This window comes from Herpailurus yagouaroundi, unplaced genomic scaffold (assembly GCF_014898765.1).
Source record: "Herpailurus yagouaroundi ecotype Mexico unplaced genomic scaffold, PumYag 222, whole genome shotgun sequence".
NCBI classification, from domain to species: domain Eukaryota; kingdom Metazoa; phylum Chordata; class Mammalia; order Carnivora; family Felidae; genus Herpailurus; species Herpailurus yagouaroundi.
Window position 1 is genome coordinate 17,989,094 of NW_024412453.1, and position 26,186 is coordinate 18,015,279.

The window sequence follows — 26,186 nt, forward strand, 5'->3', positions numbered from 1 at the left end:
GGGGCGGGGCCCGGGGCAGCAGGGGCGGGGTCGCGTCGTGCGGGGCCGGGCCCGGGGCGGCGGGGGCGGGGTCGAGTAGGGCTGAGGAGCGGAGGCAGGGGCGGGTCGTGCGGGGCTGCGGAGCCGGGGGGTCGAATCTTGCGGCTCCGTGGAGGCGGGGCGGGTCGTGAGGGACAGGGGCGGGGCCCGGGCAGGGTGTCGCGCGCCCGCGCCTCCAGCTCACGCCGCGCCCGCCCCCAGCCCCTCGTCCGCGGAGGAGAAGAGCACCGGCAGCATACTGGACGACATCGGCAGCATGTTCGACGACCTGGCCGACCAGCTGGACGCCATGCTGGAGTGACGCGGCTGCTCACGTCGGGCCCGCCCGCGCCGCCCGGGGCCCCCGGCCCGCACACTGACCTTTACCTCAGGGTGGGCACCTCTGGGCGCAGCGCGAGCGGGCAGGGCGGAGGGCCGACGGGGGCCAGGCGGGCAGGGGCGGGCCCGTGCTGCCCATCCCCTGCACAAGCACAACTCCTGCCCCCTGGGCCCAGGCCGGACGGCCGGCCTGGAGGACTGCCTGGCCAGGGGACCCGAGGGCTCTAAGTAAATGCTGCTGCCCGGCGGGTGCCCGTCCCCGTCTGCTGCTCCCTGTGCAATAACTGCTGGGCCACACCCGCCCACCCGCGCCGGGCTCTGCCTGCTGCGGGCGAGGAAGGGCAGCCCCTGGCCCCCTGCCCTGAGGCCAGGCCGGGTCTGCCCTGGGAGGCAGTGGGAGGCGGACGGCCGCTTTGGCCCCCTCCCCGATCTGTGGCAGAGCACAGGCCTATGCCCAGCACAGAACTGCCCATTGGGGACTTCTGCCAGCCGCTCCAGCGCAGCACAAGGGACTGGGGCTGGGATCACGCCCCCTGCCCCACTGTACCCCCCAGAATATAAGCTATCGAGAGTATTAATTTATTGGGAATGAGCTGAGGCAGATTTCCCCAGAGAAACAAAAAGGTATAACTTTAACAAATATATATTTAAAGAAAGAAAAAATATTATTGATTCTATAGAAAACCATTTACCAACTGTAAGGACACTGAAGTCTAGCTCAAGACAAAAGCTGTTAGAGGCCCTGGCTGTCTGTCTGTCCATCCTTCCCTCCCTCCGTCTAGGACACCTGGCCCAGTAGCACAAACAGGAGGCTGGGGTCCGGGAGGGTCCGTGCTCCGCTGGGGCCTCCCCTCGCTCTCCTAACTTCTCTGCGTCTGAAGAACTCAAAGGATGTGCCTTGCTCGCTGCTGGGCTGTGTCCTCCGCACCGTGGAGCCGGTGGGGAGGGGCTCCCTGCTCTCCCAGGGTGCCGGTGTGAGGCGCGCCTGGGCTCCGGGGGGAGCCGTGCGTGCAGCGTGGGCACGTCAGCTGGGTGACCTCGGTGGGTGCAGGGCGTGCATGCCAGGCTGCGTGTGGCGTGTGTCAGGGTGTGCCTGACCCTCCCTCCTCAGGGCTCCTCGCTGGCCCCGTACAGACAGCCTGCCCTCCCCCATCTGAGTTCCCACGGACGCTTCTGCTCATGGTCCAAGGCTGTGTCGTGTGGTCGTCCTTGCCCTCTCTCTCTTTTCCTCTCTCTCCCCTTTCCAAAAAGTACTGACTGGCCTCCTCTATTGTGTTTGCTGATCCACGTGTGTTGGGCACAACTTTGACGTTTCTTAAAAAAAAAAAAAAAAAAAAAAAAAGAATTTAAAAACGCCGAAAACCAGCGGTTGCGAGGCGGGCGGGTGGAAGGGGTCAGCCAAGGTGGCATCTGAGCGTGTGGGCCCTTTCCAGCTGTCATGCCCTGATAACTTCCCCAGGTGGGTGTGCCTGGCCTCCCTTCAATGGGCGGCCCAGGCTGGGGCTCCAGCAAGTGGGGAGGGGGGTTCCGGGCAGGGAGCTACTGTCAGCTGTCAATAAACAGCAGAAAACAGAGCTGCCTGGCTCACTTCTTGGGGACGTGTGTTGGGGAGAACGGGGGTCTAGCTTGCTCCTGGCAGGGAAGAGAAGTCACCAAGAGGGCCACATCCTGGAGCTGACAGGAGCCCTTCTGTGGCTCCTCCCCAGCCTCCCTCCCACTGGCCGCTGGTGCCCCAGCACAACAGCATTCCCGGGTGGCCTGTCACCCCAAGGACTATCCCCACTCACAGCCACAGTCTGTGCAGCTTTTATTTCAATCAAGAAGTAATCAAATCTATATACAGTCTAAAAACAGTAGAAAAGGTGAGTAAAAAGGCCCACAGTCCATCTGGGGCAGGGATGGAGGGTGGGCCGGGCGAGCATCGTACCTGGCACCCAGCGGGAGGGGCTGGGCACTGTCTTGGCGGCGACGATCACAGGACCAAGCAGAGGGAGGCTCGCCGGGCACAGGGTGGGGAGGGCACTGCCTGGCCAGGTGAACCTGTCGGTCTGTCCCCGCAGGGCAGGCAGTGAGCGCCCCTTGAGACCCCTCATGTGGCCAGCCTGGTTGGGACAAGCCTAAGGGAGGTCCCAGAGGAAGCCAAGACTGGTCTGGATTCTGTTAGCAAGTCCAAACCTGCAGAGGAAGGGCTCTGTTTCAGCTGCCCCTCCGGCCACGCCGCCCCACCACCACCTGCCATCCTCACCTGCCCTCCGCTGCCACCGACCCAAGGCTTCTAGCTCCTCGCCCCCCGCCCCCCGCTCCACACACGCAGCCCCTTTGGAAGGCCTGAGCCGAGGCACTGACCTTCACAGTGCTGTCCACAGCTCCCGAGAAGAGCCGGCCCCGGGACACGGCCAGTGCGGTCACACTGCCCTGGTGACGCAGCAGGGTCTGCGTGCAGATCATGTTGTCCATGCTCCAGACCTGGGGGCACACGGGACATGAGGGCCTGCCCACCTGGGCCCAACCGCCCACCGTGAACCTCCCACCACCACTAGGTCCGCACGCACCCTGAGAGACCGGTCATAGGACGCGCTGAAGACTTTGGTCTGGTCTGGCGTTGAGATGACCGCCAGGGCATACACAGTGCCAACGTGGCCTGTCAGGGTCCGCACCTGCTCCTTGGACTCAATGTCCCACACCTGAAGGAATGGCCCAGGCAGGTCAGAGCCACAGGCTCCGGGGAGGACAGCGCCCCGGAGGCAGGCCCTGCCCCTAGGTGCCCGCCTTACGTGGATGAGGTTCTCGTAGGTGCCACAGACAATGTGGTGATTCGTCACAGCGATAGAGTAGACGCTGCCGCCAGATGTCTGCAGGACGTGGATGCAGTCGAGGGTCCGGATGTCCCAGATCTACGGACAAGCTCGAGCCCGTCGGTCCCAGGCCCGGCACCTTGCCCTCCGGGCCTCTGGATGCTAAGCAGCCCGCTCGTCACCCAGGATGTGTGTGAGGGTCTCCCCAACCCGGCGGCATGGGGGCAGGGCAGACGGAGCCCCCGGGGCCGGCCTGGGCAGTGCCAGCCCAGGGGTCTAGCCTAGTGAGGGGTCTTCCCACGCGAAGTGTGTGCAGACGCACCTTGATTGTCTGGTAGGAGCCGCTGTACAGGTAGCTCTGGGCAGCCACCAGCGCCCGCACCCAGTGGTTGAGGCCCGTGAGCTCCTTCTTCAGCTTCAGTTCGGTGCCCACGATATCCCAGACCTGTGGGGACGGCCACGAATGCAGGCTGGGGCGCAGGGGTCCGGTAGCCCGCCGCCCCACATGTGCACACGCGAGGCCGGCCTGACCTTGATGGCCTTCAGGGAGCCGCTGAAGAGCATGTTGTGTGAGGAGACCAGCGTGCACACGGGGTTGTCGTGGGCCCGGATCGTGTTCACCTTCTGCAGGTTCTGGATGTCCCACACCTGGCGGGAAGGACGACAGGAAGCCTCGGGTCGTGGTGGCACGGCGGGCCTGGGGCCCCCGGAAGCCGGTGCGGCCCAGGCCCCTCCCACCCACCTGCCGCGGCCCCACTCACGATGATGGTGCAGTCCGCTGAGCCGCTGTAGAGCTTGCACCTGGGGGAGCGGAGCCAAGGGGTCAGGGCAGGAGAAGCCACTGTCCTCGCTGGTGTGGCCTTGCCAGGCCAAGGGAGCACCAGCCACCGGGAAGCCACCAGGAACCGGCAGCTCGGCCGGGTTCCTCCTGCTGCCCCCAGCCCTCCGTCTTCCTGTTCCGGCGAGGGAACCTTGGGGGTAGAAGCCTGACCCCGCCGCCTGCCTGGCAAGCGTCCGACAGAAGCTGTGAGGTAACTACCCCTGTTAGTGCTGCCGACGGCCAAGCAGCTGCTTTCCGGGAACGCACGTCTCTCCCTCTCCTGCCCACAACATGAAGTCTCATGACACGAGACAGGAGAGAAGGTCGAGAGGGGCTACCCTTCTCGGGCGAGGGGGGAGCTGGGCAGGCCACTCTGTGGTCCTGTCCCCAAGCTGTGCCTGAGGCTCTGGCTACAGGCCAGCCGAGCGACGGCGGAGTTCCTACCTCCCCCAGGCGCCCCAGCTCCGGGGCCGCACACTGTGAACGTGGGGGCCTGCGTGCCACCACCCAGCCATCCAGCCCTGCTCAAGGATGAGGGTGCCCCGCAGGAGAGGTAGACACAGCCAGCTGAGGACACACGTGGACCGTGGGGGGAGCAGGGTGTCTCCCGTCCCCGGCTCCACGTGGGTACCATGCACGCCTGCACTCACCCCTGGATGCAGAGCGCCAGCACAATGCCGTCGTGGCCTTCTAGCGTCTTCTGGCACTTGTAGGTGGTACACGTATCCCACACCTGCAGAGGCCACCATCAGGCTGGGTCCCAGGAGGGTCAGCCCAACGCCAGGAGGCAGCATGGTGGGAATGTGGAGGGAAGGTGGGCGCAGGCAGCGCCCATTGCCCCCCCGCCCCCCGCCACCAGGCTGTAGACCACCTCCCTGGGCAAGACCCCACTCACCTTGATGGTCTTGTCAGAGGAGCCGCTGAAGAGCAGGTCCCCCATGGAGTAGACACACAGACACCAGACGGGGCCCTGGTGGCCCACAAAGGTTCCTTTGCACTTGAAGATCTGTTGTGGGTCATAGGCTGCGGAGACGGGAGGAGCTGGTGAGGGCCCGGGCGGGGGCGCCCAGGGGCAGCAGAGGGGGCAGCGGCAGGCCCGTACTCACATCCGAGGATGCCTGTGTTCAGCCGCGCGTTGATGTGGGACAGCTCATCCTGCCAAGACCAAGAGTACAGGGCATGCTGGCTGTGGGTCCACGGTCCCCCTGCCCCCACGCGGCAGCAGCCGCCTCCCCCAGCACAGACACTGAACCCTTACAGCGGGGTGGCGGGGAGCGGGGCAAGCCTCCTGTTGGGGCCTAGGCCGAGGGCCGCTCCTGCGTCCCCACCCCCCCACCCCCCACCCCGCACGTGGCCCCCTCCCGCTCACGTTCAACATGGACGCATCCCTCCGGAACTCCATGAGGTCCTCGCTGAGCTTGCTCTGGTTTTCGTCGAGGACGTCTGAGTGGCAAGGAAGAGGGTGTCAGGGACCGGGAGGAGAGGCCACACCCCTGCCTTCTGGGCCGCGCCCTCACCGAACTTGAGCTCCAGGCTCTTCTCCAGCTGGTCAATCTTCTCCGAGAGCTTGCCCAGCATGGAGCGCAGGAAGGCGATCTCCTGGTCCTTCTGGGCCAGCGCCACGTGCATCTCGTGGAAGCGGTCGTCCGTCTGCTGCAGGAACTCCTTCAGGCCCTCGAAGCGGCAGGTCTCCAGGTGTGTCTCATACGTGTCCTGGTTCCCGATGAATGTGCACCTGGAGACGCAGGATGGCTGCCCTGCCCACCTGCCTGCCCAGTGAGGCACTGCCCCTGCCCACCCCCCCCCACGCCTCCCCACACCTCCCACCTGCTGCCCACCCGTCCATCCTGCTCCCACTCAGCACCCATCAGGCCACTTTGGGAGGAAATCTAGTCCTTCTGCTCCCAAAGCTCCTTAAGGGCTCTTCCGCACCCTTCGACAGCCTCCCGGCTCCTGCCTCTTCCCCCCCCCCCCCCCCCCCCCCCCTCTACCCCCCCCATGATGGTCCAGCCGCCCGAAGCCCTCATGCTAGTCTTTGGCTCACACCCACACATGCATCAGTTCTCAGGGACCCCCCCCTTCCCTGACCTCCCAGCTCGCCGACCACTCCGACCCCTCTGCGTTCCTGTGGGGCTCAGGCCTCTCCTTCACGGCACCTGTACCTCAGTTTGTAATTACATAGCTGACGGTGAGGCTCCCGCTAAGGTCCGTCTCCCCAGGACCCTGGCTGTCTCCCCAGCGCCCAGCACACAAGCAGATCTCAACAAGGGTTCGCTGAAGGAGGGACTGTGAATGCCAGCCCGGAGGCCCCGCCGCCCCCGCCCTGCCCGCCCACCGGCCGGGGGCAGCCCACATGCCCACCCCCGCCCACTCACCCGTACTTGGAGTGGGGACACTTGATGTGCTCACACTCCTTGAGGTGGGCCTCCAGGTTCATCTTGAGGAGGGGCGGGCAGCTGGGGTTGTTGGGGCACCGCACAGGCCTGTAGTCACAGCTGCCCTCGTGGTCCCTTTGGGAGGCGGGCGTCAGTCCCCAGAGGCACCGGCTCTCAGCACCCCTGGGAGGGGTGGGGGGCGGGGGCCGAGGACAGCACTTACTTCCGAGCGCTGAGCTTGATGGTGAAGGGGCACCCTCGGGGATCCACCTCAAAGACGGCAGGCTTCCCGGCCCCCGCTGCCCGGCAGCCGTGCCTGCAGTGGATGAACAGCTCCCCGATCTGCTCGGCCACCGCGATGTTGTTCACCACCACTGTCAGCTTGGCGTGGTCCACGGGGCACTTCTCTGGAGGGGAGGGCGTGCTGACCTCACCGTCCACCTGGCTGTCCCTGCCCCGGCAGCTCGGCTCTGAGTGCTGCGACCAGGCTGCACTGGGGGCGGGCTCTTCCCTGGTAAGTCCCGGTGTGGCAGGCCCGGAACGGGCTCCTCAGGCTGGCCGCACCGAGCCTCTTTCTGGGCCCTGATGCACCCATCTGCCTGCCCCGCTGCCATGCCTGAATCCGGATGGGGGCACAGCTGGGCCACCAAGGGTGACCACTGGGTGAGCAGGAGGGACCGGAGGCCTCTGGGCTGACTCAGGAGTCTGGGACAGGGCAGAGGGAGCTGGGGCAGAGCCTGGAGAGGAACTAGCCCCGGGCCCAGGGGCCCAGGCCTGAGAGGGTGAGGCGGGGGGCCCTGATGGCCAAGGCACTCTTGCTGGAAACAGCTGGTGCTGAGGCCAGGAGGCCCCGAGACGTGGGTCTCACCACTTCGCCCATCAAGGTCCGGAGCCCGGCCTGAGCGCCCCGTGGCAGAGACGCTGGGGGCAGGGCTAGGGAGAAGCCACCGTGTGCCAAGGGCATGATCAGTGCTGGGCCTAGGCTGGGACCTCTCCGGAGGGACCCTTCCCAAGCGGGGTAATGAGGTCAGCCGGACCGGGGTCTGGGGAGGGGGGGGCCCTACCTGACTTCAAGGCGCATCTTCGGCAGAAAGTGTGCTGTGGAGACAACGGGTGGGCTTGGGGCATGGACACAGAGTCGCACCCACCCCGTGCCCACCGAAGAGGGCAGCCCCTGGGCGGCCACGCCGGGCCCCGTGGTGGCGCACGTGTCAGGAAGGGAGGGGCGGCCTCACCCCGCACGTGGTGATCACGGGGTCCTTGAACACGCTGCAGCACAGCTGGCAGCACAGCTTCACCGACGGCTGCTCAGCAAACACCAGGGGCTCCTAGAACCGGGCAGGGCAGGGTGAGGGGGGGCCGGGGCGCAGACGGCGGTGGGGGGCGGGGGCGGGTAGCGGCCGAGAAGGGCCTGCCGCGGAGGCCTGGGGCCGGGCCTGAGCGTGAGGGGACCGAAGCAGGGAGGACCCCCCCTCCAGCCGCGCCCTTGGCCGTGCGCACCTGCTTCTCTAGGGGTGATGGAGACTCGAAGACCCCACACGGGCGCCGCCCTCACTTCCCAAAGCTGGACCCCGGGTAGCCCACAGGAAGAGGTGCCCGGGGAGTGGGGGGGGGGGGGGGGGGGGCGTAGGCCAGACCTTCCCGCCCCTCGAGGGGCCGCCTGCTGGGCGGACACACCTACCGGCTCCTCCTCCTCCTCGGGCAGCGAGAACGTGGAGCGCAGGGACATGCTGGACTCTGAGTGCAGGGAGCGGACGGAGATGGCCGAGTCGGAGCGGCGTGGGGTGCTGATGGGGGGCTGCGGCGCACAGGGACAGGCGGGCCCGTCAGCCGGTGGGGAGGCCGGGGCCCCCTCACCCCGCAGAGCCGCCGCCTGTGCCCAGGGAGCCGATGGGGAGCCCGGGCCCCCCGCCGGCCCAGCGGTCCCGGCCCTGTGGCTGGGCCACCCGCTCACGTCTGCCAGCTTTCTTTGTGTAAATGGAGAGACTTCCTGCTATTCAATTCCAGAAGGACACGCTCGCCTGGCCTGCTTCCTGCTTCCCGTGAGGGAATGTGGGCTGCACACGGGGCACCTCCGTCAGCCAGTCCCGGGCGGAAGGGAAGGCCGGCAGAGGCTGGGGGCTCCACGTCCCCTTGGGTTTGGCTGCCCGTCTGGCTTCCCTGGCTGGGGACACGGGGCCGGGCCACTGAGGCTCCCAGGGAAGGCAGGGACCTCCCCACTGAACCCTGGCCAAGATTCTCAGGGGGAGGAAGAGCCATGGGTGCCTGCCTCTGCCCGAGTCACGGAAGATGAGGATCTGGGGGAGCCTGGGTGGGGAAACCGTCCCCTCCCCGCCGCCTTGGCCTAGAACCCCCCAGTAAAGATCCTGTAAGAGCCACTGCTCCCCACCCAGCCCACGGGCTTCCTCCTGGTCCCGGCCACTCTGGGGAAAATCCCCTCCCGGGCAGCCATGGGTGAGTCAGAGGTCATGGAGGCCGAGGCAGGCGGAGCCAGGGAGTGGGGCGCAAGGTGCCTGCTTTGTGCTTAGAGAAGGCCTGGTGTAGCGCCTGGCACACAGCGCATTCAAGTAATTAAAAAAAACACTGTTTCCCTTAGTATTAAATAGGAAACGAAGGCCTAGCAGCCCAGCATGAGAAGACGTGGGTCCTGGAGGCTGGGAGGACAGGAGAACCAGCTGGAGTCCGTGGGGCCACCACACTGGCGAGAATCCCGAGAATCCACAAGGGGAAGCAGAAAGCGAGGCTCTGCAGAGGTGAGCGGCAGGAGGGCCCGAGCCACCCCCCTCGGCCAGGGCAGCTCCTCGCTTCCGGCAGGCCCAGAGCCCAGCGACACGGTCCAGTGGCCAGGCAGGCAGGGGACGGCCACTGTGACCCTGGCCACACAGCCTGGGCACTGACAGCCGGCCTCGACTCCACCCCAGCCCCTTCCTCACTCCGCAGAGCCAGCGGCAGGAGGTTCTCTGGCTCTCCCTGTCAGCACAGCCCTGGCAGGCGCGTTATTATCCCCCAGCTCCGGCCGTCCTCCTTCCAGCCACCTGCTCAGGGGCCCCGCCTCCACCCACCAGCCCACCCTCCAATCCTCTACTCGATAGCAGACAACTTTAACAACGGAAACGTGATCTGTGACCCACACGCCTGAACCTTCTGTGGCTCCCATGGCCTTCGAGACGGAGCTGAATGCGCTTCGCCCCAGCTCGCAGGCTCTGCACCCTCCGGCCCCACTGCTCCTTTCTCCTCCACAAAGTCCTGCCACGGGCGCTTAGGCCTCACGACGTCCAGACATACCAGCCCTCTGTCTCACCAACCCACCGTAGCCTGCAGACCGTAGCTCAGGGCGTGCCTCGAGGTGGAGCCTCCCCTTCAGCTACCCCTGGGACCTGGCCCTGGGGAAGGACGGCATGGCCGGAGGCCGTGGGGAGAGAAGTGGCCATGGCACAGACCTACCATGCTATCCTCCTCGTCCCGCGGGGAGTAGGCGAGGGTGCTAGAAGACGACGGTGTCCTGCGGTGCTGTTTGTACGTGCTGGTCCCATCGGCTGCCAAGAAGAGAGGGTGGGGTTGCCACGAGCGTGATCCGGAGGGGCATGGCTGGCCCCCCGTGGCGGGAAGTGGGCTCCCTGGACGGACGGGCCCTGAGGGGGCAGGGGCTGGGCCAGACAGGGGGCGAACCCCCTCTGGGAAGTCTCCTTGCCCCCCACCCTCTCCCGTGTCCTCCTTCTTGATCTGAGGGCCACTTGGCTGGGGCTGGGCTCGGGGGCAGCTGGGAGCCACCCTGCCCCTGTCAGGGGCCTGAGCAGGACGAGGGCCAGAACGCAAGCTGGCCTGAGCCCCCAGCAAGCCTCCTCAGCCCCCTCCAGGGCCAGGCAGGTGGGGAGGGAGGGCACAGCCTGGGGCCAGCCCGGCTCAGGTGGTCCCCAGGGCCTATCCTCTGTGCCTGGAGCTCCGGAGCCCCCGACAGTCACACTCCCAAGGCAGGCTGAAGGTGGGGTGGAGGGATCCTCTCTCTGACTCTACGAGGTGCCAGCGGTCTGACCCTGGGGCTGCCCTGTGCCCAGCTGAGGCAAGAGCCCAACATCTGAGGGATTCATCTGGAGGTTGCCTGGCACGAGTGGGATGTCATCTTGCTTGGCTCTCAAGGTAACCCTACCAGTGGGCGGGTCCTCTGATGTCCTCAGTGCCCAGAGGAGGAGACAGGGACAGAGGCCTGAGGCCCCCGGGCCGGTGTGTGGTGGGGGCTGACAGGCAGCCCGCTGTTTGGGTCTGCTTGTCTCCCAGCTGTTCCCCTGGCCAGACCCTGGAACCACCCTCGGGCCTTCTCAGCCCACTCCAGGGAAGGCGTTGGTCAGGAGTCCATGGGGAAGCCAGAAGCCCTGGAGTGGCCACCACCGGCCTCAGGCCCACCCAAACCCAGACATCACAACCGGCCCCAAAGGCATGGTTTCATGAGTCGGGCTTTAAGCAGCTCCCCTGTCACTGGGCCTCAGTTTCCCTGTCTGTGAGAGGGGTCAGGTGAGGTGACTGTTCATACCCCGTTCTGACCCATCCCTGCCACCGATGGGGTTGCTGGGTAGGGCGAGAGGGAGACAGACTCCCATCACTGTCTGCTCCAGGAGCGTGAGACTGCCGTGACGGGGGCCCCTGCAGCTTCTAAGAGTAAGTGAGGCGTTGAGGAACAGTGACCTGGGTGCTTGTATTAGGGGAGGCGTTTATTTATTCTCAGGACGGAACATCTAAGAAGGAAAAGGGGCACGTTTGGAGCATCTGACTGAGCCACCCTGGGGCAGAGGGGCCAGTGTGAGCACGTGCGCACGGTGGTCCTGTGGCCTCACTGCTGAGTGCATCGAGAGGGAGCCCCGGAAAAGCAATTAAAAATCGGCTTCACCTACGAGGAGCAGAGTACCAAAAAGGCAAAGGAACAAAGTCCATCCCTGAACCCCCAGCCCTGACAAGAGAGGCAACACACCCTCATGACTCAGGGAAGGAGGTAGTGCCCCGGGCTGTTAGCCCCTCACAACCTCCTCGAACACACGGCCCCGGGCTGGAACCGGTCTGGAGAAAGGACACCGCGAGTACTTCTGACCACCCACACGTGTCCAGCGTGGCCCCCAGTCCCGACCTCCCGGAGGCTGCTAGGAGCCCAGGGCGGGGGTGAACCAGAGGACGCTAGGACGAGGGACAGGGAAGGTGGGGCAGCCCTCCCCAGAGGTAACGGGTGAGGCCCCGGGACGGAGGTGCTGGGATGCCCGGGGTTGCGGGGGGGAGGAGAAGGATGCGGCAGCAGAGGCGGTGGGGGGGGGGGGGGGGGGGGCGGCAGGCAGCCTAGGGCCGACACCGATGCCCCCTCCTGCCCCACCAGGACGTGCCCGCAGACCCCAGTGGGAGTAAGGGACGCCCAGATTCTGCCCAACCCGCCCTGGCCTGGGCTCACAGGCTGGCTCACCTTTTGTGATGGTGGTGACGGCCGAAAAGGCAGGCCCGAAGGTCGTTTCCATTCTGGTCTGGACAGAGAACAGATGAGACTTGGCATCGACCCCCAGCGAGGATGTGTACACACACGTGGACGGGCACCGACGCGCTTTCATAGCACCATGGTCACGTGTGCGCGTGAGCTCACGCGGACACACGCGGCACAGGCCCTCCACGTAGGGAGGGGACTGCTCTGGAGGCTCTGCGGGGACCCCGGCACACAAGGTGGGCACGAGGGGGAGGCCCTTCCCTGTGAGGTTCCCGCTTACCCCGGCGGTGACGTCGGCAGTGGGAAGGTTGGCGGGCCCCCCGGAGAAGCGGTTGTAGCGGGCGCTCTTGCCCGAGCTCATGCTCTAGAGAGGCATCTAGGGTCCGCGGGCAGCGTCTCCTGAGGGGGGAGCACAACGGTGGTGGGGACGGTGGCCCGGACTCGTCAGATTGGCCGGCGCTGACCCATGCGGCCAGGCCTGCTCTGGCTGGTCCACTCCAGGCACACTTTGGCCTCTCCACCACCAGTGCCAACGAGGGCGGGTCCATGCGGGCAAAGTCTCTTTCCCTCCTCCCATCCCAGGTGTGCACAGGCCCAAGGAAGGGAGGAGGCCCTGGGGGCAGGCAGGCAGCTGGCACTCAGCTTTACCTTCCTTCAGGGCTCAGGCTTTTGGAAACGTCACCAGCTCCGCCCCAGAGGCGGAAGCCCCCACTGTGCTCTGCCCGAACCTCTGGGTCTGAGGGCAAGTGTCCCGGAAGCCAAGACTGGGCCGTGGTGTGGCATCCGGGGCGGGATCAAGCCGTGTGCCTGCTTCCTACCAGGTAGGACAGTCCCGGTCTGCAGGATGGAAGGACGCTGGCCACACCCCAGACGACCTGTCCGTGATGTACCTGGGGCCCAGCCTCTCAGAGGCTCAATCACGCAGATAAAGCCCCTTTGGGACAGGGGGAGGAGATGAGAGTCCTGATCCCAGACCTTGTGCAGGTCCAACCGTCGACTCAGGACTCACAGGCTGAGGTGGTGGGGAGAAGGCACAGTGGGTATCATCCTGGGCCTGCAAGAATTACTCCCCCCACCCCACTCCACCCAAGATGAGGGGTCTGGCCATTAGAGAGGAAAGGGGACCAGCCTGCAGCCACGATCGTGGATAGCCTGGGGAAGCCACCCCACTGCCAGGGCGACGCCCACCTTCCCAGGGGCCCTCCTGGGGTCAGCGTCCACGGCAGCGTCTATCTCCCCTCTGGAGTCAGCTGTAGCCTCGAGGCCCCAGCTTTAAGCCGGGCTCCCCGCGAGGAGGAGCACACGTGAGCTCTCTCCCCAGGAGACCCCTGGGAGGCCACGGCGCGGGCTCATCACCTGCTGCTAGGCCGGGCCAGCAGAACGAGTGTCGGGAACTCCCGGGGAGGCCGGCACGTCCCGCTCTTGTGGGGCACAAGGGCACATGCAGGCTGGGGCCCACCCTGTGCTGTGAAGGCCCCCCATGACTGAGGAGGAGGCTCCGGGTGGAGGGGCTGCTGAGCCATCTGGCCGTGTCTGCCTCACACACGCCACAGCCACTCGGTGGTCCTGCAACCCAACCTAGGGGTCTACGGGGAGGGGCTGGCTCCCGAGCCGTGTGTTCCCATGCTGCGCTGCTGAGCTGTCACAGCTCCCCCATCTTCTCTCCCACCTGCCCCTTTGAATACCACCTGCAGTGCCACCGCCCCCCCCCCCCCCCGCCCCCAGTCTTCTAGACTCGGGCCTCGGTGCGGTGGCTGTCAGTCCCCACACTTGGCCCTGCCACAAGGCACCGCCACCGATGCTCTCAGCGCCCTGGGGGTCCAGGTAGACCAGGGGATGGGGGGATCCCAAGATGTTGGCCAAAGCCTCCCCCCCTCCTGCCCATCACTCCCCCTGCCGTGACTCAAGAGACTTGGCGGTTAAATCCCAGACCAGGCTCTCCGGTGGCTTGTCCTCATGGGGGAGAGGCAGGGACTCCAAGAGTGGGCAGTACCAGGCCCTTGGAGGTGTGGCTGTGGTGGGTCCGGAAGCCCCACCTCCAGTGCCGCTGCTGGTCTCCACGCTAAGCAGGAAATCCTGGGGCCACCCTGCTTGCAGCAAGGATACCCCGGCTGGGGTGACATAGGAGCTCCAGGACTCACCTTTTGGGAAACCCAAGGTCGGCTCCCGCCTCGGCACCATGGGGCGTGCCAGGAGGAGGCTGGGGGTGGGTCACGGGGAGGCGGCCGGCCCACACTGACCTGGATTTTACAATTCATCTGCTCCCTCTGCTGCAAGCTCCCGAGGCCCAGCGGCCAGCGGCTGGCTCCAGCGAGTGGCTCCCGTGGTCCAGGCAGCCGGGACCCCAGCAGGGACTCCCCCCAGGACAGCGGCCAGCACGCCAGCCCCCGTGGGGCCTGTGTGCCTGCTGCTCAGTCTGAGGGAGCAGGCGTCTGGCTCTCCCTCACTCTGAAGTGAAGTAAACAGAAAGGCACGCAGGGCAACATGCAAATCGGCTGGAAAGTCCCCTGACAGCCAATAGCGGCCAGGCCGGCAGACACACAACCGGGGGCGGGGTGGGGGTGGGGGGGGGAGATGTACAGACTGGCCAGAGAGCAGAGTGGAGCCAGGGAAGGAGGGAAGTAACTGCTTCCCCATTTACATGGTTTGGCCTGCACTCCCAGCCAGGGACCCGAGGCGGGGGGAGGGGGGGGTTGCTGGGCTGCAGCCACCGCCTCCCCCAGCTGTGCACCCCCAGATCACAACGATCAGATCCTACCGTAACTAAGCATCCTGGAATTGAGCAAGATGCCCTGAGCCTTCAGCCCCGCTCCCCCAGGGGCTGCATTTTGCAATAAGTCTTCGCCAGCGTCTCCCAGCTCTGTGGGCCCAAACCCCAGAAACAACAGCACAGCTGCGTACGCCCCCCACCCCGCTGGGCCCAGCTGTCCAGGGTGGGGTATGCCCCCGCCCCCCAGGGGTAGGCCTCCTCGCCACCCCGCACCAGGCCTGTATGCAGGCGGACAGGGAGTTGTCAGCTAGACGACTGGACACTCCCATACTGGGAAAAGCTATGGGCTGAGCCTGCCAGGCACAGCTCCCCTTCCCTCCCCAGGCGAGTCCCCCCACCCTGTCTGCTCCAGGTGCCTCCGCAGAGCCCAGGCAAGGGACACAAGGACCGTATCTCTTAAAGAGAAAAGACCGCACGCAGGTCCTGCTGGAGATGGGGCCTCAGGTGAGGCTGGTGGGAGAGTGGTACCCAAGGTGCCCGGGGTCAGTGCAAAACCAGCTCCCCTGCTTGGGCCCAGGGTCAAGGCCCAGGGATCTCTGTCCACCCAAGTCCACGTCCAAAGGGCCCCTGGGGCACACTCCTTGCCCGACAAGGGAACGAAGATCCACCTATAATACCCCAGCCCCTCTTCAGGAAAGCCCCCCACCAGCCCCGTTCTCTGGGCAGCCTACACCAGAGAGCAGGCCAGCTCCCTTGGGAACCCCTCCCCACCCCCACCCCCTGGAGGGAGGCCAATGGGGTCTGCTAGGCTCACCCTTGGGAATGTGGGACAAAGATCCCCCACTGTGGTCCCTGTGGCTGGCAGCCAGCAGAGTGGGTACTGTAGGCTGTAAATGCTGGACTGGGACGGGCGGTGGGGGGGGGGGGGGTGGACAACGACAGTGGGATGGCCAGAAGCAGGTCCTTCGAGGAGTGGGCGTGGTGGGGTCCCCTCAGCAGCATGTGCTGAGCCAGCAATGGGGGTAGGCCGGCCTTGGAAGCACCATCAGGCCACACATTTAGTGGTGACTGCCCCAGGGTGAGCATGGGTGGCCAGGACACCTCAGCCCTGCCTGGCACAGAGCTGTGGGTGGCCACCAGACTGCAGCCAGAGCTCCAGATGCAGCCCCTGGTATCATCCATGGACCACCCAGCCCCTGGGTCAGCCCCCGCTGGCCCCCTGGCCCAAGCCCACGCAGGACTGCCAAATCCTACAGAAACAGGCTGGGTTGCCATAGCAAAGCCATATACACCTCTCCCACCAGTTCCCTGATGTCCCCTTAGCACGTCTTTTCCATCCCAGATGGGCACGGTGTGACGTCAGGGCCCCCCCTAAGCACCTCAGCAGGCCCAGGTTTGAGGCCTGCCCGGCCCCCCTTCCCTCCGAGCACCCAGCCCTGGACTCTGCCCTCACCTTCCATCCTTCCCTCTGTGCCCACGGTTCCTAAAGGGTGGTCTCAAGGTTGCCAGACTGGACACCCGTTGTGGCCTCCTCTCCCCAAGGCTGTGTCCTCGCACTCCCCACCCAGCCTCTCCAGCACCCGTGGGTCCCTCTGCTGGAGGGAGGTGTACACCTGACACAGCCTGGGGGGCTCCTAGAGAGCTTCCCAGAGGAAGGGGCTGCCCAGATCCAGAGCAGGGAGAGAGTATTCTGGAAAAAGGTGGTGTTTGGCCTCCTCTCTGAGCACCTAGCCGTAGGGGCCACTTTTACCTGCCCACACCCTTCCTCCAACTCAGCGTCTGGGCCAACCCAGGCTGCAGAGGCACAAGGGGGAAGCAAGTCCCAGGCTGTCTTAAATCAGTGAGTCTAAGGTCAGCCGGCTGTCTTAGTTGGAAGGGCGCGCGACTCTTGATCTTGGGGTCGAGAGTTCGAGCCCCACGTAGGGTGGAGAGATTACTTAAATAAATCAAACTTAAGAAAAAAAAAATCAGTGAGTCTAAACTTGTGGAGACAGGTCCTGGGCCTCTGCCCAAGAGCCCAGGGACACCTCGGACCCGGGCTACACCTCCAGGCCGCCCTGGCTGTTTCCGCCTCCCTGACTTCCTCTTTCTTGGTTCCCTACAGAAGCTTGGGGAGTGTGCACAAAGTCCCAGCCGGGAGCCCCGCCTGGACATGCAGACATGCACCAGCCCGCTCCACTGTCCATTCCATGCCCTTTCAGCCCAGGCTGTGGTACTACAGTCTTTCTAGCACATTCCTTCAGTCCCGGTTTCCGTAAGGCTGCTCCTCCTCCGGGGGATAGCTGAGTACCAGGTCTCCATGTGACCTCAGCACTGGACTCCAGGACCGCTCTCTCCCTCCTCTGCCCCACCTGACCCCATGTCCCTCCAAGGAGCAACCGAATTTCTTCTGTGGAAGGGCCAGCACACCGGGGACGCCCTGGGGCATCTACTGAAAGCTGAGGGGTTCGGGCCCCTCTACGAGGGTACCTCCTGCATAAGCCACAGATGGCCCGGTAAAGTCCTAGGAGCCGACTCAACAGCAAGGTCAGGCCAATGGGGACCCAGGTTCGGGGCAAGTTATGTCCTGCTGACCCCTCCCGAGGCTGGGCATATGCTGGCACACGTCACTTATGTGCTTATACTGACCCCTCCAAGTGTTCCTTATGGACAGCACGACGGTCAGGCCACAAATGCAGGACTCAGACCTGGGTTCAAATCCCACCTCTGCCACGTAACAGCTGTGTGACTTTGGGCAAGCTGCTTGCCCTCCAGGGCCTCAGATTTCTCACTCGTTAAACAGAGTGGATGTACTCCCCTCTGAAAGGAGCTGCGAGAGGCAGGGCAACGGTGAGGGCTCCACTGACAGCAGCCCCTCTTCGAGAGTCAAGAGTAGAGGCCGGGAGGCCACCCCAGGACTTAGAGCCCACAAGGGGTCACACCGCGGCCAACCAAAGCCCTGTTGTGCCAGCAAACCGAGGAGCCCATGGTGCGCCAAAGCCAGCCGCACACCAAGCCGTGCCGAGGAGCACCACACCGCGGAGCCCAGGCCACCTGGAGCCGTCCAAACAGGTCAGGCCCTTCAACCACATCTCTCCTGTTTCCCAAACTCTCTGATTTCGCAGCCGGCCGGCCGGCCGGCCAAGGTTCACACCCACTGCATGCCAGTCCCTGTGAGGGTGAGAGGGCACGTGGTGACGGCTGAACACGAGTCTGACCTTGAGAAGCTAGGGGGCCTGGTAGGAGAGGTAGACAGGCTCGGGAGTATTAGTAAGCCCCATTCGAGCTGCCAAAGACCCTTTTCTGTGGGTTCCTGTCCCAGCAAAGTCAGTGCTTCAGACTCTGATCTTTCCCATTCATTTCCAGAAATATTGTGTGTGACACACAGCCATAGTGGGGGTTGCTCCACAGGGACCCCTCAGGAAGGAAGACATCCCCTCCTTCCCAGCTGGTTACCTCCCTCAGCCAGGTTGCCAGGATCCCTGCTTCCCCTCAGAGGGAGCTTCTGGCTTCCTGGGGCTAGTGCAGCTATAACATGCAGGAACCTTGACACACAGAGACCAGGGATTCCGGAGAAACGTGAATGCCCAGAGCAATGCAAGTAGGGATGTATGACAGAGAGGTAGTGCCTGCCTGCCGCACAGGCTTGCGGGGAAGGGGTGTGGGAAGGGAGAGGCCCAAAGAGAAGGAATGAGGAAGAGGGAGGTCACATGCTTGGCAAAGGCCAAGGGGTGGGCAGCCCTCAGGAGAGGGGGCCTGTGTGTGCACAGGAAGGGGTGTGAGGGATGGGGAGAAGGGTGAACAGTCTGGGCAGCTTGGAGCTCTAGGCAAGGGAGGCAGCAAAGCAGGGTGGAATCCCCAGCCCTACCCTCCACCCCTGTCCTGCCAAAGCAGGGTGGGATCCAGCACAATCGCAGCCTCGGCTCCAGCTGAATGCCCTGGACTTGTTCAAGGCAACGAGGTCGGAACAGCCAGACAGCCTCGTCTCCCACCCCCTCTACACACAACCAGGGGCTCTTTACCGGCCTTGGATCTGATGCTGGCTCTCCTGTGCTCGAATCCTCCAACAGCCTTCCTTGCAAGCACAATACAATCCCTCCACCACGCACTCTGGTGTGGCCCCGTGGACTAGGCCTCTCACCCCTCTGCCAGCACTCACTGGCGCACCAAGCCCTTTCTTGCTCTGGGCCTTTGCACACCTTGCTCCCTCTGCCTGGCATGCTCTTCCAGCAACTTCCCAAGACAAGCTGCTTGCTGTAGGCACCTCCCCCCTCCCCAAGCCACTCGAGAGCGCCCCGTACTGTTTCTCAGCGCCCTGTTTCTCTCATAGCACCTATCACAACTCTTTAGGATTCTGTGTGTACTGTCAACCCCTCCCCGCTCTAGATGGCCGGTTCTCAAGCCGGGGTGTGTGGGGTTGGGGGAGGATTTTGTCCCCCAGGAGACGTTTGGCGGTGTCTGCAGGCATTTTGGGTTGTCAAGACGTGGGGGTGGGAGAGGTTACTGGCATCTAATGGGTGGGGACCAGGGATGCTACTCAACATCCTACAAAGCACAGCAGAGAAGGATCGGCGAGAAGTGTCAACAGCGGCCGGGCTGAGAAAAGCTGCAGAAGAGCCTACGAGAACTGGGACCCCGGCGGCGCTCAACGAACGCAAGAAGAAGGAATGCATAAAGAAGGGGAGAATGGGGCCATGGGGCAAGCGACGGACAGACGCCGAGACCCCGGCCCGTGTCGGCCCCGCCCCCCCAGGCCCGACGCCTCCCCGGACCCCGAAGCGCCTACCGCGCGGCCCCGAGGCGCGAGCCCCGGGCCGGGCGCGCCGCGCGGACACTCACCCGCCCGCGGCCGCCCGGGAGCGGCAGCGATACCCTCCCGCTTCATCGTGCCCCCGCGGCCGCTGGCCGGGAGACAGACCGGACGCGCGAGCCGGAAGCGCTGAGGCGCTAGGCCCGCCGGGACTTGTAGTTCCCCGTCTCTCAATGCCTGGGTCCCCGCCTCACGCGCGGCTCTCCAGAAACTACGAATTCCGGCGGCTCCGACGTCGCGGGGCGGGATTGGCAGCTTCAGAATCACTCTATGTTGCAGATCGGAGTCTGATTGGTTCTGTGCATCTGTCGCTCACAGTTAAGTTCCAAGGCCTCTGCTAAAGGGAGAAGCTTCGTGAGTCTGGTTCAGGAGACCGGGGGCGGGTACTTCCGGCATGATTGCCCAATCGCAGAGGTGGGGCACTTTCTATAAAAGCTTCAGCCTGGGGCGCGTGCTTTCTTTTGGGAATCCAGTGGCGGCCGTGGGCGTTTGTCTGTGCGGTCGCTGCGAGTCCACGTTAGGGGAGGCTCTGGGCCCCGAATGGGGCTGAGGGGTCCTCCAGGGCCATCATCCGCCGGGTCTCCGCCTCTGTCTTCAGCGTTGTACGTGTTCCTTGCTCCGCCCGCCTCCCCCCCCCCCCCCCACCGGACCCGTTTTGTTGGGAAGGTCCGACTCCAGACCGACTTCTCTCCGCAGGTAAGCCTGGGCCGGGCTTGGTTTCCCCTATGCAGCTTGGAGCCTGTGATGAATTGCTTTCGTTTCTGACACCTCGTATGAAAACTGCATGTGCAGTCTGATTATTTTGCAAGTCTGAGGCTTCAGGGTGCGCCCCCTTGACAGGAGGGGCTGGTGTGAAAACATCTCCAAAAAATCGGGGTAGCGGGCTTCTGTCTACATTTCGGCTCTGTGTGTCTGACTTTTAGGGCGGTCGGTGACGTGGTTGGAGACCGTGGACGTAAATGAACGTCAGCCCGGGGCCTGGTGGTAAGGCGGGAGTCCACGTCCGTATCTGCGGCGCTTAACAATAAAGCAGAGGTGGTGAGTTGATGGGAGCGCAAGTGTCTTTATTTTCACACGCGTTTGCTCCCCAGAGGATTCCGCGGGAGGACTGGCTCGTTCCGTGGCAGTCTTGGGAAAGGGTAGAGAAAGATGGATGTTCACACGGTGACCTTTCAACTATTGGGATGCCTTCTCGGTTTTTTTGCCTGTAAGAGCAGAAATCCCGGGGCGGAGCGGGGGTCTTTGTCTTAAGCAGGTGAGGAACTCTTCCTCCTCACCGGCCACAGAGCACTGTTTTCTGTTTCGTTGGGTCTTGCAGAGGGAAGTGGACATCAACCACCCAACCACCTAGGTTCCCCGTGCTCCCTAGACAGCAGCCCTAGTTGAGGGTACTACCCTCTTAGCGTTGTCTTCAACCCGTACTTTGCCGAGGGCGCAAAGAAGGGGATTTCTTGTAACAGAAGAGACCGGCAGTCCAGAAAACACAACTTTATTCACCAGAACTGAAAACAAAGACTCTTAACCTAAAGACCTATGAGCTGGAGCACACTGCCAGCCTCCTGGCTTGACCTCACTCTGCACAGGCCTCAGCTGGGCTGGCAGTTCTAGTTTCCCTGACGGTTTCTGATTTCCCACATGCCGTTCGTGTATTAGAAAGCCACAAACTTGGCGTCCTCCAGGCAACACGAGAGGAAGACCCTGCTGATGTTTGAACCAGAGTCTCTGAGTGTGTGGGCTGGCAGCTTTGGTCCTTGGGGCACAGATGCATGATTGGATGTGCAGCGAAGCCCCCTGCCCCAGGCACGGACAGGAGTCCGGCCTTTCCCTGCCTGGGCAGCGGGTGCCGCTGAAGACATGGCTTTTGGGTTAGGGTTAGGCACTGTACACGTGGCGCTGGCACCGGGGTCCAGCCTTGAAGCTGGGCGCGTCCAGGAGAGGGCAGCAGAGTGCCGTGGCAGCAAGACCAGGCCCCCCGCATGGGCTTTACATTGTGGGGTGTCTCCTGTACGGGAGGCCGTTGCTTTTCCATCAAGGCCTTGGGGGCAAGGCCCTGAGTCAGGGGCTGCAGACCCACTGGCTCCATGAAGCCTGTTGGAACTGAGGCTCTAGGGAAAGACGAGGCTCTGTCTGGGAGTCCCAGAAACGGCCGCCCTCGAGTTGACTGCCAGGTGACCCTCTGTCCAGCCTTGCAGGGGCCTCCCAGAGGATGTGCAGTGGCAGTGCCCAGTCAGATTCAGGGTCTGCAGCAGGAGGCCCCTCGGCCCTCCCTCTTGACGTAGTCGTGCAGCCGGAAGCGAGGCTCACTGGGGACCTTCATGGAGCGCTGCTTCAACTCCCTGTGGGGCAGAGGGGACCATGGGACAGCTTCCTCCACCAACAGAGATTCAGACTCTGGGTCTGGAGGATCTTCCTGATGACTACCAGCACTTACTTTGCTACGGCTGTGAAGGCCAAGTCTACGTTGAGGCCTGTCTTGGCGCTGGTCTCCATGAAGGGCAGCCCGTACTCCTGCAAACAGCTGCTGCCAGCCAGGTGGCAGCCTGGTGGAGATAGCCCAGGCCCTGCAACCCCAGGGACGCTCCCCGGACACCCACCCCACCCCGGCTCACCTTAGCCAACTTCTCCCCATCCTCCCTTTTCACCACACGCTCCTGGGCAGAGTCCACCTGGCATGGGGGGGGGGTGGGTCTTGGTGAGAGCTGGCCCAGGGCTTACCCTACCACCCCTGCCCCCATACAGGGCCACGGTGGAGAGGATGGGCTGGGGTGCCCACCTTGTTGCCCAGCAGCATGAGCACCACGTCATGTTGGGCGTAATCCTGGATCTCCGTCAGCCAGGCCTGTGGGGGAAAAGCTGAGACCAGGCTGGAGGCTGGCACTCTGCTCGCCCCTTGCCCCTCCAGGTCTCACTGCTTGGGGTGCCTGTTGGGCTCTGGCTAATAGGCCCAGAAATCGAGGTCCCTGGGTCCTGTTGAGGCACCCTCGACAAGCACCTTACCCAAGGTGTTGGACTGACGGAGCTGGAAGGTCCTCAGACTCCCTTCAGCTCACACTCCACCTGAGCCACCAGAGGGGCCGTCTCCCTGCAGTCGGTAGGGTCCTTAGCCCCCTGGGACCCTAATGCCATCACGGCCTGTTCCTGCCACCACCACCAGGAAGGAAACCACTGACCTGGATATTGTCAAAGGAGGCCTTGTTGGTGACATCATAGAGCAGCAGCAGTGCTGGGGGCAGAGGACGAGTGAGGACACCTCTAGGGCCCACCACAGCTTCCTGTCACCCACACCCACACGCATCACAGCCTCCACACTTCCTGCCATGCTCCTGCCCAGGGCACCCTCCTCCGTGCAGAAGCCAGGGAAACCTGACACCCACGAGAGCACAGCCTCTGACTCTCCGGGACTGGCATCCCCCACCCACAAGCTCACCATGAGCATCGCGGTAGTAGGCGTGGGTGACGCTCCGGAACCGCTCCTGGCCAGCTGTGTCCCAGATCTGGAGTGACAGGCACAGGGCCGCCAGTTCCTCCCGGGTGTTCACTATCCTCAACCCTCTGCCCCCCGCTGCTCCCCACACCACTCACCTGCAGCTTCACCTTCATGCCATCCACATCCAGAACTTTGTTCTGAAATAACAACCAGCCCGGTCCAGCAACCAACAGCTAGAACACTGCTGCCCTCCGGTGGGGAGCTCCCAGCTTCCCCCCTCACCGCGCCTCCTGCACCTCCCCCTGGTGAGCCCCTCCTGGTAGCCCACTCCTACCCTGGAGGCCCAGCACCTGCTCCACCAGCTCCCTGCCCTTGAAGGTGACTTAGACCACCCACCTGGTCAGTCACTGAGTCCTGTTGCTCCCGCCTCCCCCCACTCCCTTCCCTCTGCCAGCACCCCTCCAGCCCAGCCTGGCTGCCCACTTCCCCCTGTGCCTATCCTTAGCCAGCTTCCTAGTTTAAGAGCCAGCAGCCCCCTGAGGGCGGGTCCCAGCACAGTAACTACAGAGCCTGAAACTGCCTGGTACACAGTGGGTGCTCATTAAATGTTTGCTGGCCGGTAGTGGTTCCTAGCCGGACCTTCCCGGTGCAGGGCTAGTGGCAGGGAAAGACCCAACCCCACGGTTCCCATCTGCTGTGGTGGGGGTGGGGGCCCCTGGCAGCTGGAACACCACCGCCCCCCTCTTCCCCAAGCTCCTGCTGTCAGGGTGCTTCTGGGTCTCCAAGGAACCAATGGCACAGCCATCTGCTGGGCTGAGGCGGGGGGGGGGGGGGGGGGGGGGGGGGGGGGGGGGACACCCCCCCCTTACTGGCGCCCTGAACAGGGGTGTGAACCAAACAGCCTCACCTCCCTCGCCACCTGCCCCAGAGCCAAGAGGGAGGTGAGAATGGGGGAGGTGGGTCCAAAACAGGCCAAGGACCATCTGTCCAGGGTCAGAGCTGCCCCCTTTCGGCACCTGAACCCTTACTTCATCTTAGAAGACTTGAGGGGACCTGGACCCTCAAGCAGGGTAACCCATGGCTCCCCAGACTGGGAGGAGCCCCCTTTCCTGTTCCCAGAATGGGCCTCCGTCCCAGCCTCCCACCAACTGGGTCTAATTAAAGGGTGAGAAAAAATGCAAATTTGGGATTCGTCTAGAACACACCAGCACCTTGGCAAGGCAAGAAATTAGACTGGTGACTTGAGGTGGGGGCTGGAATGCTGCCACCCGCCAGGCCTAAGGCCGCAGCCCTCAACGTCGCCTGCTGACTCCACAGGCTGCTAAAGGTGCCAGGTGGGGAGAAATGAGAGGGATTTGAAGTCCAGGGGCACTTCCCTTCCCCCCAGAAAACCCCAGGACACCCCTCCCGCTGGGGGCAGCCTGGGAGGGGGCTCTCGAAGAGGGGGGAGCAGCCAGGCGGCAGCACTTCCCCTGAGCCTCCTCACCCAAGGGCAGGGACCCGCCCCTGCTCCCAGAGGGGGTACGGGCTCCACACCACCTGTCTTCCTAGGTCCTTTGGCAGACTTCCTGGCACCTCTGTCCAGAAGGACAGTGATGTTCGCCTTCCAAGTGAACATGGGCCTTGAGTGTCCTCTGTCAGCCATCACCCGGGGGGTGGGAAGGCACCACGGCCCACCTACCCTGAGGCACAGAAGGTAGCTCCAGGCACAGGGGTGCTCTCCCTGCTTCAGTCAGATGCAGCCCTCACCTGTCTTCAGGACCCTTAGGGGGTCAGGAGGTGTAGTTTGGTGGGTAAGGCATCCCCCCTCAACCACCTGGGCCCTGAGAGCCGGGTGGTCCAGACAGGAGCTCGAGCTCCACCCTATGAGCCTGTTGGTGTCACTGGGGTAACAGAGAAACCAGCTGCCCAGGGGTGTTGTGAGAGCCCAGTGAGCTGGTGTCAGGGGCCCAGGGCATGGCTGGGCCAGCTCAGTGCTTAGGACGTGAGCTTCCACTCTCACCCGGAAGTCGATGCCCACAGTGGAGATGAAGGTCCCTGCCAGGAAAGCCCCGTCCTTGAAGCGCACGAGTAAGCAGGTCTTCCCCACGCCTGAGTCCCCCACCAGCATGACCTGGGGCGAACAGGAGGGTCAGAGGTGTTAGGGACAGAGGGGACCAAGGTGCTGGCCCACCCAGAGGGGTGTCTGGCCTTCCCTGCGCTGGCCTGGGCAGGAGCAGAGGAACCGGTCTCAGGCTCACAGGTTCGGCAGGACTTGGGGGAGACATAGCAGCTATGGTGGCTGCCAGCCTAGACCTCCAGGCTCCCACCTCCAGAAGGTTCTGCCCCCTCTTGAACAGTGGCCCAATTCAACCAGTGAGGAGTGGGGGCAGCTGCCTCCATCCAGGGTCCTACCCAACCCACCCCCAGACCCTGGACATCATGCTTGATCTGGAAGGAAAGCATGTGGGGCTTGGTGGGGAGCCGAGTCTGGGGATTGGTAGCTGGAGACCTTCTGAAAGGCCTGCAGGGGTCTCTGTGCCAGGGGCTTCTTCCCATCCCAGTAAGACTCTGGAGGAATTTGCCACATGGGGGTCAGATCTTGGTGTGATGAGGGGCCTGGGTCAGGTCTGTGGAGCAGGAGGGGCAGTCAGGCCTCCCTCCTCCTCCCCTCCCCCAGCCTGCTGCCCAAGGCTCCAAACCCAAAGACAGTCCTGACAACCCCTCCACGATTCACAGGCTCCTGCCGAGGGCTGAAGAAGGCTCTAGTGCTCCCTACCCAACTGGCAAACCTCTTCTTAATCTCCCCCGTCCTCCAAAAAGAGAAGACCCACAGACCCTGGGGGTGCGGAAGGCAGCATATGGGAAATGGTGAGACTGGGCCCCGCGCGGGGGCGGGGGCGGGGGCGGGGGCGGTGTCATTCGGGACCCGGGACGGAGCACCTGCCAGGTCTGGGACCCTTTGTCCAGCCCTGCCAGCTGTGGCGTTAGGGGGCAGACCTTGCCAGCTGTTGGGTATCTGAAATCCGGGTCTGAAGGCTGTGTGTGTATGCCATGCACCGTGCCAGCTGCTGGATGCCCCTCCGGCGGACTCCCCGCCGAGGGTCCGCGGGGCCCTGCATCCCCTCCCCGACCTCTCCCGGCTCGGCTCGGGCGGAGCGCCACCTGCTGCGCTCGCCTGGGGCGGGGGCCGGCTCACCTTGAAGGCGACGTCGTAGAAGTCGCCGCCGCCAAGCGAGGGCCGGCCGGGCTGCGGGGGTCCGTTGGGCCGCGCCTGGGGGCCGGGGCGTGCAGTCCCTGGGCGCGCCGGCCGGGACCCGTCGGCCGCAGGCAGCGCGGAGGCAGCGGGCCCGCTGGCCCCCTTCCTCTTGGGGGTCTTCTTCCTGGACATGACGGGCGGGCGCTCAGGGAGCTCCCGCTGCAGCCGCCGCGCCCCGGGCCGCTCTGCTGCCCGCGCCCGCCGAGCGCGACACGGACCC

General features: G+C 64.2%; 3 protein-coding genes, 1 long non-coding RNA gene and 1 other non-coding gene across 11 annotated transcripts in view; 3 read left to right on the forward strand and 2 right to left on the reverse strand.

Moving 5' to 3' along the window:
- Positions 1 to 1,931, forward strand: part of CASKIN1 (CASK interacting protein 1) — a 16,918-nt gene extending 14,987 nt beyond the window's left edge. The window contains exon 20 of the mRNA XM_040458685.1: positions 99 to 1,931. Within this exon, the coding sequence (XP_040314619.1) occupies positions 99 to 340 (242 nt within the window). The 3' untranslated portion in view covers positions 341 to 1,931. The remainder of the gene's footprint in view (positions 1 to 98) is intronic.
- Positions 1,932 to 2,147: 216 nt separating this feature from the next.
- On the reverse strand, positions 2,148 to 19,457 carry TRAF7 (TNF receptor associated factor 7). Of its 3 annotated transcripts, XM_040459390.1 has the most exons (22): positions 19,331 to 19,421; positions 14,043 to 14,250; positions 12,083 to 12,201; positions 11,788 to 11,845; positions 9,792 to 9,883; positions 8,029 to 8,145; positions 7,583 to 7,675; positions 7,412 to 7,445; positions 6,571 to 6,754; positions 6,348 to 6,482; positions 5,490 to 5,707; positions 5,342 to 5,415; positions 5,079 to 5,127; positions 4,868 to 4,995; positions 4,623 to 4,705; positions 3,914 to 3,953; positions 3,684 to 3,800; positions 3,475 to 3,597; positions 3,132 to 3,251; positions 2,910 to 3,041; positions 2,704 to 2,823; positions 2,148 to 2,532 (listed from the first exon to the last, which is right to left on the reverse strand). In XM_040459390.1, exons 3-22 carry the CDS (start codon positions 12,161 to 12,163, stop codon positions 2,518 to 2,520), a joined length of 2,013 nt encoding a protein of 670 aa, XP_040315324.1. In that variant the 5' UTR covers positions 12,164 to 12,201; positions 14,043 to 14,250; positions 19,331 to 19,421; the 3' UTR covers positions 2,148 to 2,517. The 3 variants fall into 3 exon arrangements, with proteins under 3 accessions (XP_040315324.1, XP_040315325.1, XP_040315323.1); XM_040459391.1 differs by lacking the exon at positions 14,043 to 14,250 and having other exon boundaries at positions 6,354 to 6,482; positions 19,331 to 19,457; XM_040459389.1 differs by lacking the exon at positions 14,043 to 14,250 and having other exon boundaries at positions 19,331 to 19,457.
- Positions 19,458 to 19,745: 288 nt separating this feature from the next.
- Positions 19,746 to 26,186, forward strand: part of LOC121019689 (uncharacterized) — an 11,587-nt gene continuing 5,146 nt past the window's right edge. Inside the window, exons 1-3 of one of the 2 annotated variants that reach the window (XR_005785735.1) lie at positions 19,746 to 19,997; positions 20,225 to 20,339; positions 25,447 to 25,578. This is a non-coding gene — a long non-coding RNA (uncharacterized LOC121019689). Of the gene's footprint in view, positions 19,998 to 20,224; positions 20,349 to 25,446; positions 25,579 to 26,186 lie in introns of those variants that run through there. The other variant, XR_005785734.1, reaches the window with a different exon arrangement.
- On the forward strand, positions 20,038 to 20,120 carry LOC121019829 (small nucleolar RNA SNORD60). The gene has a single exon (XR_005785787.1). It is a non-coding gene; the product is annotated as a small nucleolar RNA SNORD60 (small nucleolar RNA).
- Positions 20,775 to 26,180, reverse strand: RAB26 (RAB26, member RAS oncogene family). Of its 4 annotated transcripts, none has more exons than XM_040459418.1 (9): positions 25,907 to 26,180; positions 24,731 to 24,841; positions 22,884 to 22,925; positions 22,729 to 22,795; positions 22,472 to 22,524; positions 22,075 to 22,140; positions 21,911 to 21,967; positions 21,733 to 21,809; positions 20,775 to 21,637 (listed from the first exon to the last, which is right to left on the reverse strand). In XM_040459418.1, exons 1-9 carry the CDS (start codon positions 26,096 to 26,098, stop codon positions 21,535 to 21,537), a joined length of 768 nt encoding a protein of 255 aa, XP_040315352.1. In that variant the 5' UTR covers positions 26,099 to 26,180; the 3' UTR covers positions 20,775 to 21,534. The 4 variants fall into 4 exon arrangements, with proteins under 4 accessions (XP_040315352.1, XP_040315354.1, XP_040315353.1 ...); XM_040459420.1 differs by having other exon boundaries at positions 21,733 to 21,819; XM_040459419.1 differs by having other exon boundaries at positions 21,733 to 21,822.